This window comes from Alexandromys fortis, unplaced genomic scaffold (assembly GCF_014885135.2).
Source record: "Alexandromys fortis isolate MF-2015 unplaced genomic scaffold, M_Fortis_MF-2015_v1.1 scaffold_217, whole genome shotgun sequence".
NCBI lineage: Eukaryota > Metazoa > Chordata > Mammalia > Rodentia > Cricetidae > Alexandromys > Alexandromys fortis.
The window spans coordinates 541,327-555,453 of NW_026068098.1; the positions used below are offsets into that span (position 1 = coordinate 541,327).

At 40.2% G+C, this 14,127-nt stretch overlaps 1 protein-coding gene across 1 annotated transcript in view; it reads right to left on the bottom strand.

Annotated features, from left to right (window-relative positions):
- Rheb (Ras homolog, mTORC1 binding) overlaps positions 1-14,127 on the bottom strand; it is a 42,299-nt gene that overhangs the window by 5,587 nt on the left and 22,585 nt on the right. Inside the window, exons 2-4 of the mRNA XM_050123706.1 lie at positions 11,157-11,228; positions 7,283-7,350; positions 4,574-4,656 (exon numbers count right to left, since the gene is read on the bottom strand). Of these exons, the coding sequence (XP_049979663.1) occupies positions 4,574-4,656; positions 7,283-7,350; positions 11,157-11,228 (223 nt within the window). The remainder of the gene's footprint in view (positions 1-4,573; positions 4,657-7,282; positions 7,351-11,156; positions 11,229-14,127) is intronic.

The window sequence follows — 14,127 nt, forward strand, 5'->3', positions numbered from 1 at the left end:
TTTTTTTCGAGACAGGGTTTCTCTGTGGCTTTGGAGCCTGTCCTGGAACTAGCTCTGTAGACCAGGCTGGTCTCGAACTCACAGAGATCCGCCTGCCTCTGCCTCCCGAGTGCTGGGATTAAAGGCATGCGCCACCACCCCATTGAAGCTCACCAATAGGACAGGGCACCCCCATTTCTACAGGGTGCACTTTGGAGCCATAGTTCCCTTAGCTTTGTTGCATTTGCCTGCACTGAATGAGGAGATATAGGAGCTAGTCACAGGAGAAACAGTAGGAAGGCTGGGACTGGGTGGGAACCAGCTTCCTCTCCATAAAACTATACCTTCATGCTACCTCCTGGTGAGAGCTGGTCTTAGTGACTGCTTAACAATGACCTCAACAATGGTATTGTCTGTTGTAATAGGAGCGGTGGGGCTGCGTCCCCAGCACCCCGGCCACCTGCTAGCTTATGCCCCAAAATAATTACACGGACACTGTATTCTTTTAAACACCGCTTGGCCCATTAACTCTAGCCCTTACAGGCTAATTCTCATATCCCGATCAACCCATCTCTAATAATCTGTGTAGCATCAGTCTTACCGGGAAAGATTCTAGCCTACGTCCATCCTGGGTCTGAGCTTCATGCGTCTGCCTCCAAGAGCAGAGCTATCGCATGTGTCCGGGAAAGGGGAGCATGGCGTCTCTGCTCCAGAGAGCAGAGCTGTCAAGTCTGAGCTCACTTCCTCTTCCTCCCAGCATTCTGTTTTGTTTACTCCTCCCACCTATGTTTAACCTATGAGCCCAAGCAGTTTCTTTATTACTTAACCAATGACCTTCCTCCAGTATTGGGTGCCAAGGAGCCTAGGGTCTAGCAGTCTTTATTTCCATCTTGCTACAGATTCTGGTTCATTTTGTGATGTGTCCTATGTTGTCAGAAGAAATAAATGAAAACCCAAAGCTTCCATTTTCTCCCCAATGTGTATTCTAGCAACTGAGAACAAAAGGTATTTTGTTTTATGCTATTACAAGAAACAATCCTGCAAACTTCATGATATGAAGATATAATGTAAGACTTCTGCTTTACTTCCCAAAATGATGGTTATGATTTATAGGTAAACAGACATGGGTGGATGGGGGGGTCTGCCCATGTGGTGGATGCTCATTCTTGTAAGCCCAGCATTTGGGAAGATGAGTCAGGGAGAACTGCTTCATACAGAATGAGATTCTGTATGGAAACAACAGAGATGGGGCTGGAGAGCTAGCTCAGCACATTAAGAACATTTACTGTTCAGGTAGAGAACCTGGTTTCTGAGCACCTACACAACAGCAAACAACCGCCTGTAATTCTAATCCAGGAGTCCAACACTCTTTGCTGAACTCTATGGGCATTGCACACATGTGAGGCACAGACACACACACACATAAAATAAATGTCTTAAAAACTTATAGTTGTGGTTAATAAATTGGCTTTAAAAAAAACCTATAGAGCTAGTTCTAGGACAGCCACAAGGGTATGCAGAGAAATTCTGAATTGAAAAACCACTTTCTGTTCTTGCTCTGCATGAAGTCATGGTCTTCTCATATAGATATGATCTTTGAAGAACAAGTTTCCATATTTTTATTTTTTAAAATAAAATTGTGTGGAGTCCAAAGCACAATTTTTGGGAGTTAGTTCTCTTCTACCATGGGCTCATGGAACCAAACGTGCATCCCTTAAGCTTGTGCAGTAAATACTTCTATCTAAGCCACCTTGCCAACCCAAATTTCCTTATTTTTAAAATTAGTTCAAGGTAATAAATGTAATTTCACATGCTGTTTCTAACTGAAATATCATCCACCTGATACACATAATGCCAGTAAAAGGAATCAACAAATGCATTAAGAAAAACTTCTCAGCGGGGTGTTGTGACACATGCCAAGGCAGAGGTAGGACTCTTAATTCAGGGCTAGCATGGTCTACAAAGTGAGTTCCAGGACAGCCAGGGCTAAACAGTGAAACTGTCTCACAAAACCAAGGCACACCCACCCCCAATTAGTCACCAATACACTAACTCTACAAAGTAACACTTTGTAAAGTAACTAACTTCCTAACAATCATATAAAATTAATTTACAAATAGTACTTTTTCAAGTAAAATTAGTGAAAATATACCAAATATGCTGGTTAGTACTGATTGTGGGATCATCTAGGAGGCATGCCCTAGGCACACCTTGGGGATGCCCTTGGTTAGACTGATGTGAGAAGACCAACAGCAGATCCTGAGGTTAGGTAATGACTCCATAAAAAGAAAAACGCTAGCTGAGAACTAGCATTCACTGTTCCTATTCATGACTAGACACAACGTCCCAGCTCCCACAAGCTCTTGCTGCCACTGGATAAGGATTCCCTTAAACTGTGAACCAAAATAAACCCTATCTTGCTGGTTGTGGCAGAGTTCACCTTTAATCTCAGCACTCAAGGCCAGTTTCAGGACAATCAGGGCTACAAAGTGAGACCCTGTATCAAATAAACAAATGCACTACTGAACAGATGAGGGCTAAGAATAAGTTATTCTAAAACCATATAACTAAAATTGCAAAAAATTTTTGTAATTACTATTAAAAAACCCAGAAGCAAATTTTTAACTATTTGGGGTGTTCTTGAAAATTAAAAGATCATCTGGGCATGGGGCCATACACCTTTAATACTGGGATTCACAAGGCAAAGGCAGATGGATCTCTGGAAGTCCAAGGCCAGCCTGGTCTACGTAGTGAGTTTCAGGACTATCAGAGCAACACAGTGAGACCCTGTCTTAAACAATAAAATAAATCAGGTTCCAGATTAGTAAGCAGTGCATGAAAAAAAAATGGTTCAGTGAAAGAAAGAAAAAGAATTAAGCCCAGCACTTGGAAGGCAGAGGCACCCCCAACTACACCCCCCCCCCGAAAAGAAAAAGAAAACAACAAACAAACAAACAAAATCCAGAATAGGATAGTGTTAATAGTATCTTCTTGGGTATACCCAGAGTGATTTCCACATCTCTCCAATTGTTTCTCAGGAATATGGAGCTGGCCAAGTTTGTTTTGACTCAGGTGTAAGTGGGGACCAGCAGTAAAGGGTCTGTTTACAGAACTGCCACAGTACTTGGTTTCCAGTTACACATCAATACCTCAAGGTATGAGCCCCTGCTATGGAGAAAAATGCAGAAACACCCACACACAGAAAAGGAAACTCTTCATTTCTGTTGGCAACAGTGTGCAGTGGTTAAGACCCTAGACACTGCACCATAAGACATAAGTCATATGAGGTTAACTGAGCACCTGAAATGTAGGTAAGGTAACTAAGGAAATGAACTTTCAATTTTGTTAAATTTGAGCTAATTTTAGTAGCTACAGGAACAATTCCATCACTGCAGTCAAATTCTACTGGACAGACGGCCTTGATGTCAGAGTGGAAGACTCAGTGTCACACACAGCCTATGCAAGCCTGGGCTGGTTGTTTAATGTTTTATAAGTTTTTTCTAGGGAAGGCAAGAAATGAAACATCTGAAGAAAGGTTACTCATAAGTTAGTAATGGATTTATTTTAAAAACTATTTTCTTTATGTGTTTATGGGTATGTATGGAGTATGGCTGACCTCAGGTGTCTTCTGTAATCTCTTAATTGATTTTTTGAGACAGAATCCTACGGAACCTGGAGCATGCTGACTGGCTAGACTGGCTGGCTATGAAGCCCCAGTGTTGAGATTACAGACACACATGACCATGCCTAACTTCTTATATGGCGGCTATGGATCCAAACTCAAGTCCTCACATCTGGACAGTGAAAAATTCTTTACCAATAGAGTCATCTCCCCAGCATCGGTAATACATCAGTTAAAAGGCAAACAGTATGACAAACTGACATTACGCACATTGTAAAGATGTCAGCTAGCCACCAAACTTCTACTAATACTGGTATTACCATGAAGTCTGCAAAGATCTGTTTCCATTGTCATAAGAGTTCTCCTCACATATCCGACCACATCAGTTTTGTTTATTGCGACAGACCACTCCTTTCTGTGACAATGGATGCCATCTCTGGCAACAAATGTATGGCTTAGAGAAACCAAAATTAAGTCTCTTATATTTTTGGTTGTGAGCCTAGCCTTTAACAGCTGAGCCATTCTCCAGCACCCAAAATCAAGTCTCACAATCAAAACAGTGGCTGCATTTTTAGTCAGCGAAATCCTATTACTCAAAGGTAATGAATTCATAGGACAAAGTATTCAAACAAACTCAAGCCCTTGTATTGGTAAAGTCAATTCATATTAATATATCAAAACATATAAAACTTAAAACCAACTCACAATTTCCCATTCAAATAGAAGAAAAGCTCAGCTCACATACAGTTACTATCTAGGCACTCTCAGATAAGCAAACAATTTTTATTCTATCAATGCAATGGAATTTACGGAGGATTCTACTCCCTATAACAATCTGATTGCTTCATAAGAAAAATCAGTGAAAACATTCAGTGTAATAACTAATTCTGTTACTATTAATTCTAGTACAATACTTTAAAAGGGTCTATTCATAGTAAATAAACTTAAGCAAGCAACTAGAGTCTTTCTTACCTTTTGATTGATGTAACAGAATACACAAGAATATAACCATTAATATCTATGGAGTATGTCTGAGGAAAAATGGAATATTCATCCTGTGGAAAAAAATTAATTACATTTGAGTAGTCTTCATAGAGCAGAGTAAACAATATTTACAAGTTTTTCATGTATTACTGAGATTAAATCAAAGAAAACAAAGTTCTATATACCAGCCAGAGCTATATAAGATGACCTCCCCCCCCCCCCAAAAAAAAGTATGTTTAATTCAAGAAGAAAATCTACGGGGGGGACGGGACTTCAGCAGTCTCAAGACTTATGTCATGACCTTAAGAGAATATGTATGCAGGGGATCATGGGACAGTCAATAATTAGTACTAAATTGACATTTGAACAAGCTAATAAAAAGTGATTTTTTTTTTTTGAGAAAGTAACAATTCTGCAGGCATGTGAATAAACCCATAAAGCTACAGTAATTAGCTAACTCATACTGGCTTATGAATGAATAGACAGGAAAAATGTAAAAAGATGCAATCGTGTACGGGAATTAGGTACATAATAGTGTTCTTCAAATCAGCAAGGATAAAACGTAACACAAAATGTGCAAACACATATATAGAGCCTTCTTTGGATTAAGCTCAATCTCTTTATTTGCAACTCAGCAAAAATGTACTCTATATAGGAATCAAAGGTTTAAAAATGAAAAGTGCCTGCCTCGTAAAGCATGAGGAGCTGAGTTGATCCCCAGAACCTACACAAAGCCAGGGCAGTAGAGTGCATCTGTAACCCAGTGCTGGCCTGGGTGCGAAGAACTTTGATTTCTTTGATTTAATCTCACTGGCCAGTTTGCTGAGCCAAATCGACATGTTAGGGTTCAGTAAGAGACCTTGCCTAAAAAGACAAAGTCAAGGGCAATTGAGGAAGACACACAACACCAAACTCTGGTCTTTATATGTGTGCACACCTACTAACACCCATACACTGACACACAAGATTCCCTTCCATACATAATAGTTGTCAGCTACTACAATAACTGGGATGTTCACTGCAGCACTACTGTAGAAGCAATATTGACAACAGATCAATAATTATGATATAGCCAACAGCTGCATATCATGTGATCACCAGGAGCTGTGTGTTTATGGAATAACTTTCATAATGAAGATCTATCACTTTCTGGTAAAAAAGAGAGAAATACTATACTTGCACATTCATCATATATCATAATAATGGTATAATACAGTGTTGTGCCTTAGTTTTTATTAATTTATTATCGGGAAATTTAATGTTTTTAACTATAAATATTTTTGTTGTTGTTTTGTTTCTTGAAACAGGGCTTCTCTGTGTAGCCGTGGCTGTCCTTGTTCTTTAGACCAGGATGGCTTTGATATCATAGAGATCTACCTGTTTCTGCCTCCTCCCAAGGGCTGGAATTAAAAGTCTGTGCCACCACCACCTGGCAAAACACATTTTGCCCCCAAGACAGGGTTTCATTCAGGGAATAAACTATTTTAATAAACTGTCTATTCAACCATAAGGACAGAGAGGGGCTTCTCAAACTGGACCAAATCCCTACTCAGGGATCTCCCTGAGTATTCTGCACATTCTTTCAAAGACTAGAATGGATCTGTGGGAACAGAACTGCTAGTTTCTGACTGATTATGCATGTTCCACCATAGGCTCTGGGTGCACAGGTGGGGGAGGAAAGTGTGTGTCACAGCACTCTGTAGAAGCTCAGTCACACACATTCAGGGTTTATCTGCTTACAAAACAGAAAACTCTAGGTTTCTTCAGTACTAACACCACTTAGCTCAGCTATTTCCTGTTTCATACCCTCCTTCCATACTTTCTTCAAAACAAAACAGAAGGAATTCGTTTCTAAGCATAGGACATGTTCCGTTATTTTAGGTTCGTTTCAATATGTCCAGGCCCCATAAAAAAAGCTTTCATTCAACACTGTAGAGACTAGACCGCTCACCCACCCGCTGGCCTGACCCTTTGTGACTCTGTGCTGCAAGGGCAGGAAGAGTCAGAGCTGAAGCCCAGCCTCTTAATACTCCCCACCCTCCAGTGAACAGGGATGAATTCAGTCTAACAAAATGGTTTCTAGGAAAGGCATGACTGGGTGCCATGGAAACAAGGCAGCTAAACTCTAAAAGACTTTTCTGTTCCCTGAACACTCTTACTTTTTTCTCCTTTGTCCCCAATCAGTACCCCCAGCAATGCACTCCATACATCACTGCTGTGCTGATGAACCTGAATATCCTTTTTTTCTGTGCAGGAGGAAATGGAAGAATTGATTTTTGGTAACTACTCATCAAACCAAATCAACAGTTAAATTTGACCACCACACAATCTAACCAATCTGGTGTGTACTGGCTCAAGGTCTCATAAGAGGAAGTAAGCTTTATCTCACTCTATAGTTCCCAGAAAAATACTCCATTTTTCTCTTAATGTAGAAAAACACAGATTATGGAAGGCCAGAAGGAGGGAAGTGATATCATTCTTTAACGCAGAATTTAAGTTCAGAAAACTATTATTCTGTGAGTATTAACCTCACTCTGCTAACAATATAGATAGAGCAGAATTCCTCGGAGATGTGCCACAAGGCCTTACAAAGCCCAGGCAGACAGCACACTGACATTCTGCTGCACCCACAGCCTGAGGCCCCAAGAGTGTGTGTGAGGGTTCTGCTGCTTGTAGGGGACCCTCAGAGTCACTTACCTGCCCCGCTGTGTCTACAAGCTGGAGATGATATTCTTGCCCATTTACTGTGATCAACTTTGTGAAAGCTACAAGGAAAGAAAATAAAATACTAGTTTAAGTACATTAACTCTGGATTACTTGTAAGTTTGAACAATGACAGCTGATCAAACAGAGTCCCTAATAATCTTGCTAGAAGTTCTCATTAACGGAAAACGAAGAAGCCTTTATCTGTACAGACTGTCTCCTACATTCACTGGCCTGTTAGGAACTGCTGATAAAAATCAAGCTCAGGGAAACCTTGAATCCGTTCCAGAGGAACTGCAGTCGCGCAATAATTCACATCCTATAAAAACAATCTGACTGTTCTGAGGAGAGCATTTCTTCTTAGGAACAAGTGAAATACACTATGTAAAGCCTGGAATCTAGAATGAACCAAAAACCACAAAAATCTTCCATTAATTCATAGGAAGTCTGGTGTCAGAACACAAAGAACCTAGTATTAATTGAAATGCTAAGAAGCTTTAGTACATTAAAAAACAAAACAATTTTACTGACAGGTAATATAGCAATGGAACTGATGTTCTGGGCTGAAACCACCATTCTTTCTCAACTTAAAGATTTATGCAATTTGTCAGGACCTTTTTTCCAGTAAGGATGAGAAAAGTCAGTTCAGACTTTCAAGGGGACAGAGGACTACTCACAGCAACAAACCTTAGCATGTAACCATCTGGACCACAAGGAAGTGGAACAGATTTCTTTTGTGTTGGTGGCTCCAGTCATTCTCCTAGCTGGCTGTCCTGTACACTGCAGGCCCAGTAGCAGAAGCTACCCTCTCCATAGCAGAAAGAGGCCCCAGTATGTCTCATAGCCGAAAGGAAAAGCAAAAGACAAACAGAAATTATTCAGAAAACTAAGTGACAAAGAGAAAGGTAGGGGATTCCATGGAAACATAGGTGCTCAAGGGAGGGAATCTGCACTATCCGCTCCTAAATGCAAGCAGAGCTGATGGGCAGTTTCACAAGGACTGTATATAGCCTTGACCCTTTTCTGGAAATGGTCGTGTTAAGAAAATTGGCAAATCAGATGAAAACTGAACAAGAATAATTCAAGTTGGATAATATCCAATATAAATTCACTGAGAGCTGGGTGAAGGGCCACATATGTTTAAAAAATCCCAGTGTTTGGGAGGCAGAGTCAGATTAGAGATCAGCCTGGTCTATATAACAAGTTCCAGGTCAGCTCGAGCTACTCAGTGAGATTCTGTCTAACAACAACAACTACTACTCACTTAAGAGTTCTACTTTGGCCTCTGACTTGGGGTCACCTAGCACTGTAGTAATTTTCAATCAGTGTCAGCCACGGGGCAGTGACATACACCTTATGAAAAACTGTTCAGCTAGAATTAAAAAGTCATGTTCCAGGTTTGATGAAAATTATGTAAGAAACACTGGTGAGTAGAAAAAACAGCTACACTTACTTAGCACTAAAGAGATGTAGCTGTTATGAGGTATAACACAATTGTTTTGATCAGATTACTGAAACAAAAGTTCACTTATTCACAACCACCTCCTGGGTACTACTGGACTAGCAGCACTGTTCCACATGCTTCGGACGCTCCAAGTCTGACCATGAGCTAGCTGATGTCTCAGTGAAGAAGGGAAACCCATGCAATGACCACAGAAGCCAGTATTGTGTCTAGGAAAATGGCACCAGGCAGAAATTATATTAAGCAAAAAACAAAACGATCAAAGAAGTCAAGGGGGAGGGGAGAAGATAATGAATATGAAAATGACCAATACATTCTATACATATATGGAATCATCAAAGGAAAAATAAAACCACTAAGGCAATCAATCTAAAATATGCTAGCAATGTTGTGAATAGCAAGTAAAACTGAACACAAGGAAGTTGTGCATAGTGGCACCTACCTATCCAAGCACTCAAAGCAGAAACAAGATGACCTCAAGAGCTCCAGACCAACCTGGGCTACACAACTAGACTGCCTCACACACCTCTACCCTCTCCCCACAAAGATATAAGATACTAGGTAAAGTCTGAAAGTAGGACATAGCTATTTACTAGTGAAGTCTCATGCTAACAAAAGTAACAGTTTTCTAAAATTTTGGCATTTGTAAAGTAAAACAATGTTACTAAGATATGTTAAGCATCTTTAATTCATACCATAGAGGACTATCAGCAAGCCATGCTTGGTAAATCTGTCAAAGAATTTCCTAACTATAGCCAGGAGGCGGTGGCACACACCTTTAATTCTAGAACTTGGGGGGCAGAGGCAGGCAGATTCCTGTAGGTTTGAGGCCAGCCTGGTCTACAAAGCAAGTTCTAAGAAAGCTAGAGCCGTTATACATAGAAATCCTGTCACAAACAAACAAACCTAACCACAAATGACAGTGCCAATTGACCCTGAGATGGCACAGGTTATAAACTGCTCTTGTTCTCACCTGTAAACCATATCCCCAAGTTTAGTACACACCAGGCGGTTAGGTTAACACTACAGAAGAGATAAGAAACCATATTTGTGCAAGTAGTACTTCTGGTCTGTTCTCTAAAACAAGAAAACACATAGTTTTGCTGGATTCTTCTATTATCCTAACTACTGAAAATGACAAAGTACCAGAACTTTTTTCTTGTATAGTAATATGACACAGAATGTGCCACTACTGAACATTTGCTGTTATAATCTATTCTGTATGATAAAGATAAGTATAAAATAATTACTAGATTATTTCCAGATCTTGGACTTTTTTCTTTTTGGTTTATGATGATAATGTGTCTTTATTGCTGAACACCAAAGGCACAATTAAGTTATATTGATAAGTGACAATTAAGTGATGGTGACACTCTTAAAGCAGTCAAGCTGGGAGTGATAACCATGTGCCAACATTCCTAACTGCTCAGAAGAACACAACTAATTAGGAGGTAAAGAACAACCTGGAGCCCAGGCAACAAACACTGTGAGACTCATCACACAACACACTCTCTCTCTCCTCCCAAATTAACACCCATCCCAAAAACCCATCCAAACTCCCATATTTCCAGATGATAAAACGTTAAATTCATACTCTTTAAGTCTTTTTGGCCTACGGACTCCTATTTACTTAGAGTCAATATGCCTCAGTGTTTCTACTGCAAGCTCAGAAGATGAAGGTCAACACCCTAGCTATTATGAACCTAACCATTAAATCTGCTTCCATCTAAAATGCCAACAATATACTCCCGTTTAAATCTGTATACTTCTGGTGGCAAGTCTAGTCTCAAGTGCTTGACACCTGGCTCCAGATTCTACCAAGGCAGATTCTCTGGATGTGCTGAAGACCAGAATAGACCCTGACTGAGTATATTGAAGATTCTCAAAGTCAGCAAAGTAAAGGCCATCTCTGGTTCTGGCTGTATGTGCTCGTTCCTGCATATGAGATGAAACACAACAGTCTTAGAGACAACTTCTTCCCAATGCTGCAGCACCTGCTGTGATTCCAGAATAGCATGTTTCCCAGAAGCCTCTTTCTAGTCTTCAAGACTCAGAGAGCAGGGTGCTCCTCGAGGTACAAGGTGTTGGAACTGTTTTCATTCTTTTCAAACTTGACATCTATACAAAGGGCTTCTGCTGAATGGAGGGGTGTGGATAAAAATAAAACTGCTCTCAAGTCCTTTTTCTTGAAGTTGACTGTTTATGAAGGTTCCACTACAGGACCAGATTCCTACTGATTGGGATATAACTTTCTACATGCCAGTAGAAATGGGCACTGAATAAAAAAGGATTTAGGGTACCCTGAGTAAAATCTCTGGAGAAATATAAATTTAACACATTACCCACTGCAACCCAAACCTTTATGACTATACAAATAGTATAATAGTAATTGAAAACAATACTCACTGTTTTCTATGGTTGGATCGTAGGAGTCAACAAATTGGCCTTCCACAAACTGAATTGTCAATGAGGACTTCCCTGTAAAAGAGAACAAACAGTTTAGGATTATTGCATATAGGGATAAAAATAACTGTTTTACAAAAAAGCTACTCTAGGACTAGAGGGTTGGCTCAGTGATTAAAAGCCACTGAACTGAGCCTCTAACTCCTCTTCCTTCCAATACAAGTAATAAATAAAATAAAAGGTCAATAATTAAAGACAAAACCTATAGCAAAAATAGCCACTCTAGTAGATAAAGAAGCTGAAGGTATCAGGTTTAATTGCTATCAGAGCAATTTCAAAGGTGAAATACATTTATTTGCTTTATATGAGAAGATTAATCAATTAAACTATAACAATGTAAACATTTTTGGATATTCACAAGCATTGCTTACCAACAAGCCACAGGATAGTTAAGGGAAATTCTTTAAAACAAAGGAATAGGCGTTGAAGAGATGGCTCAGTGTTAAAGAGCTCTGGTTGCTCTTCCAGAGGACCTACGTTTGATTTCTAGCACCCACTTAGTTGCTTACAAGTATCTGGAGGTCCAATCCTGGGGGACAGATACCCTCTTCTGACCTCTACAGGTGGGCACCGGGCATACAGATTGTGCAATACATATATACAAAATCCATATAATACTCATACACCTAAAAATGTAAATCTAAATAAAGAGCTAAATGAACAAACAAAAATAGGAAGGGAGGGGCAGGTACAATCCCTGCAAGTTTTTTCTCAATTTTAGTAATTAATAAGTTTGTTTTTTGAGTATGCGTACACGCACATGGCCTATGGAAGTGAAAGGACAGTCTTGGATGTTGTCCCTCAGGTGCTGCCCACCTTTTCTTTTAATATAATAGGTGATTTTATTGGCCGAACCACGGGTCTCCAAGGTCCTACCAGTCTTCCACTTCCCTATGCCCAGGATTACAAATGCTTACCATCATAGATACCTTGAAAAACAAAACAAACCAGAAGTGTGGGTGCTATGGACTGAACTGCAAGGGAAGTACCTCACCAACTGAGCTGGCACTTTTACTTGTGCACATAAACTGGAAAAAAAATGCACAAAAATTAAAAAAAAATCACAATGTCCATATTAGTACGTATATATGTATTGGATTATAGTCATACCCCCTATCAATCTTGTCTTCTCCCCCACCTCTTGCTGGTTCCTCTTAAATAATTCCCCTTCTATTTTCATGTCTACTTTTTAAGATTTACTTATTTATGTATGTAAGTGCTCTACTTGCGTGTATGCCTTTATGACAGAAGAGGGCATCAGATCCCACTATACGTGTTTGTGAGCTTACCATGTGGTGGCTGGGAATTAAACTCAGGACCCCTGGAAATACTGCCAGTGTTCCTAACCACTGAGCCATCTCTCCAGACCCTTTCATGTCTATTTTTAAAATCTACATTCTGCATCGAAGAGAAAATAAAAATTTTTAAAGGTTTTACTTTTTCTATTATTTTAATTAACTACTTACTTTTGAGGGAAGTTGAGATAGGGTTTCTCTATGTAACAGCCCTGGCAGCCCTGGAACTCTCTTTGTAGACCTGGATAGCCTTGAACTCAGAGATCAGCCTGTCTCAGCCTCCTAAGTGCTGGATTAAAGGTGTGAGCTACAATCCAAGCCAAGAATTCTTTAAGGAAGCTCTGATCAAGATAATTTCCTGTGTTGTCCTTAAAATCTGATTGCTCTACTGCAGCTTCACCGAGTTCTTTTACAGATGGTTGCCTCAAGTGTTACTAGGTTATCAGCTTTATTTGTTTTTCAAGACAGGGTTTCTCTGCTTAGCCTGGCTCTCCCGAAACTAGCTCTGTAGACCAGGCAGGCCTTGAACTCACAGAGATCTGCCTACCTCTGCCTTAAAAGTGCTGGGATTAAAGGCATGTGCCACCTCTGCTCTGACAGTTATCAATTTTTAAAGAGTAATATGAAAGAAGGCATTTTAAAAATGTAAAGAATTCTTTTCCAATGGTTGAAATAGGACGTAGAGATACCCAAACAAATACTATTTTAAATTTCCCAGGATCACCAGTACAGAGTTTTATGTTAACATAATCGAGGACTACAAATCTCCTTCTTACTCCTCTATCTGCTTCCTTAATGCCTCCTGGAACAAGTTAGAACTGGGCCCACCACTGGTGAAGACAAACTGTGGTCATGTCACTGCCAATTTCCTCTTTCATGTCCTCAGAGCACGTGTTCTACAGGCTTGCTAGGTTTAACTCCAGCTCCAGAAGGTATTTCAACTCCAGCCCTATACTGCAGGCAGAGAGTAACTACAGTTTGTGCTCCCCAAATCAAACTCTCACAGGCTGAGGAATGACTTCACACTGAGAACCCATAAAACTGAAGTTAATTCATAAAAATAGCACCTACCCACTCTACCCACAGAAATCCTCCCAGTTGGCACTCATTTACTCCTCACCAGCAGCTCAGTCCTCACTACGATCAGCATCAACTCCCAACTCTACCATGGTCCACAGGACCAGACCTGCCAGCTGAGTCCACGTCTCTGAGCTCACCTTCTCAGGTCCAGTCACCACTGCCAACCTCCTGCTGCCTTGACCTTTTTGTTCCAACCATCACCACTCTCAGATTTGAGTGTATGACTCATTCCTGTCATTCTGTTGTGAACACATATGCCAATTCTACATGACCCTACCAAAGGTAGCACCTGTTCCTAACAGTCCTGTAGCTAGTAGCTAGTAGTCATCTCTTCTCACCACTGGAACAATCAGCATTAGTCTACTGAGACTGACCTGATACACTGTAGATGTTCATTTCGAAATGAATGAAATCAAAGCTCAGCCCTCATCTCTTCCATTCAGATAGTTTAATGGAGAAATTCATTAGCATTTATTGGCACTAATCATGGGTCTGTCCATGATACAACAGCAGCTTAGGAACTACAAAGTAGACTGTGT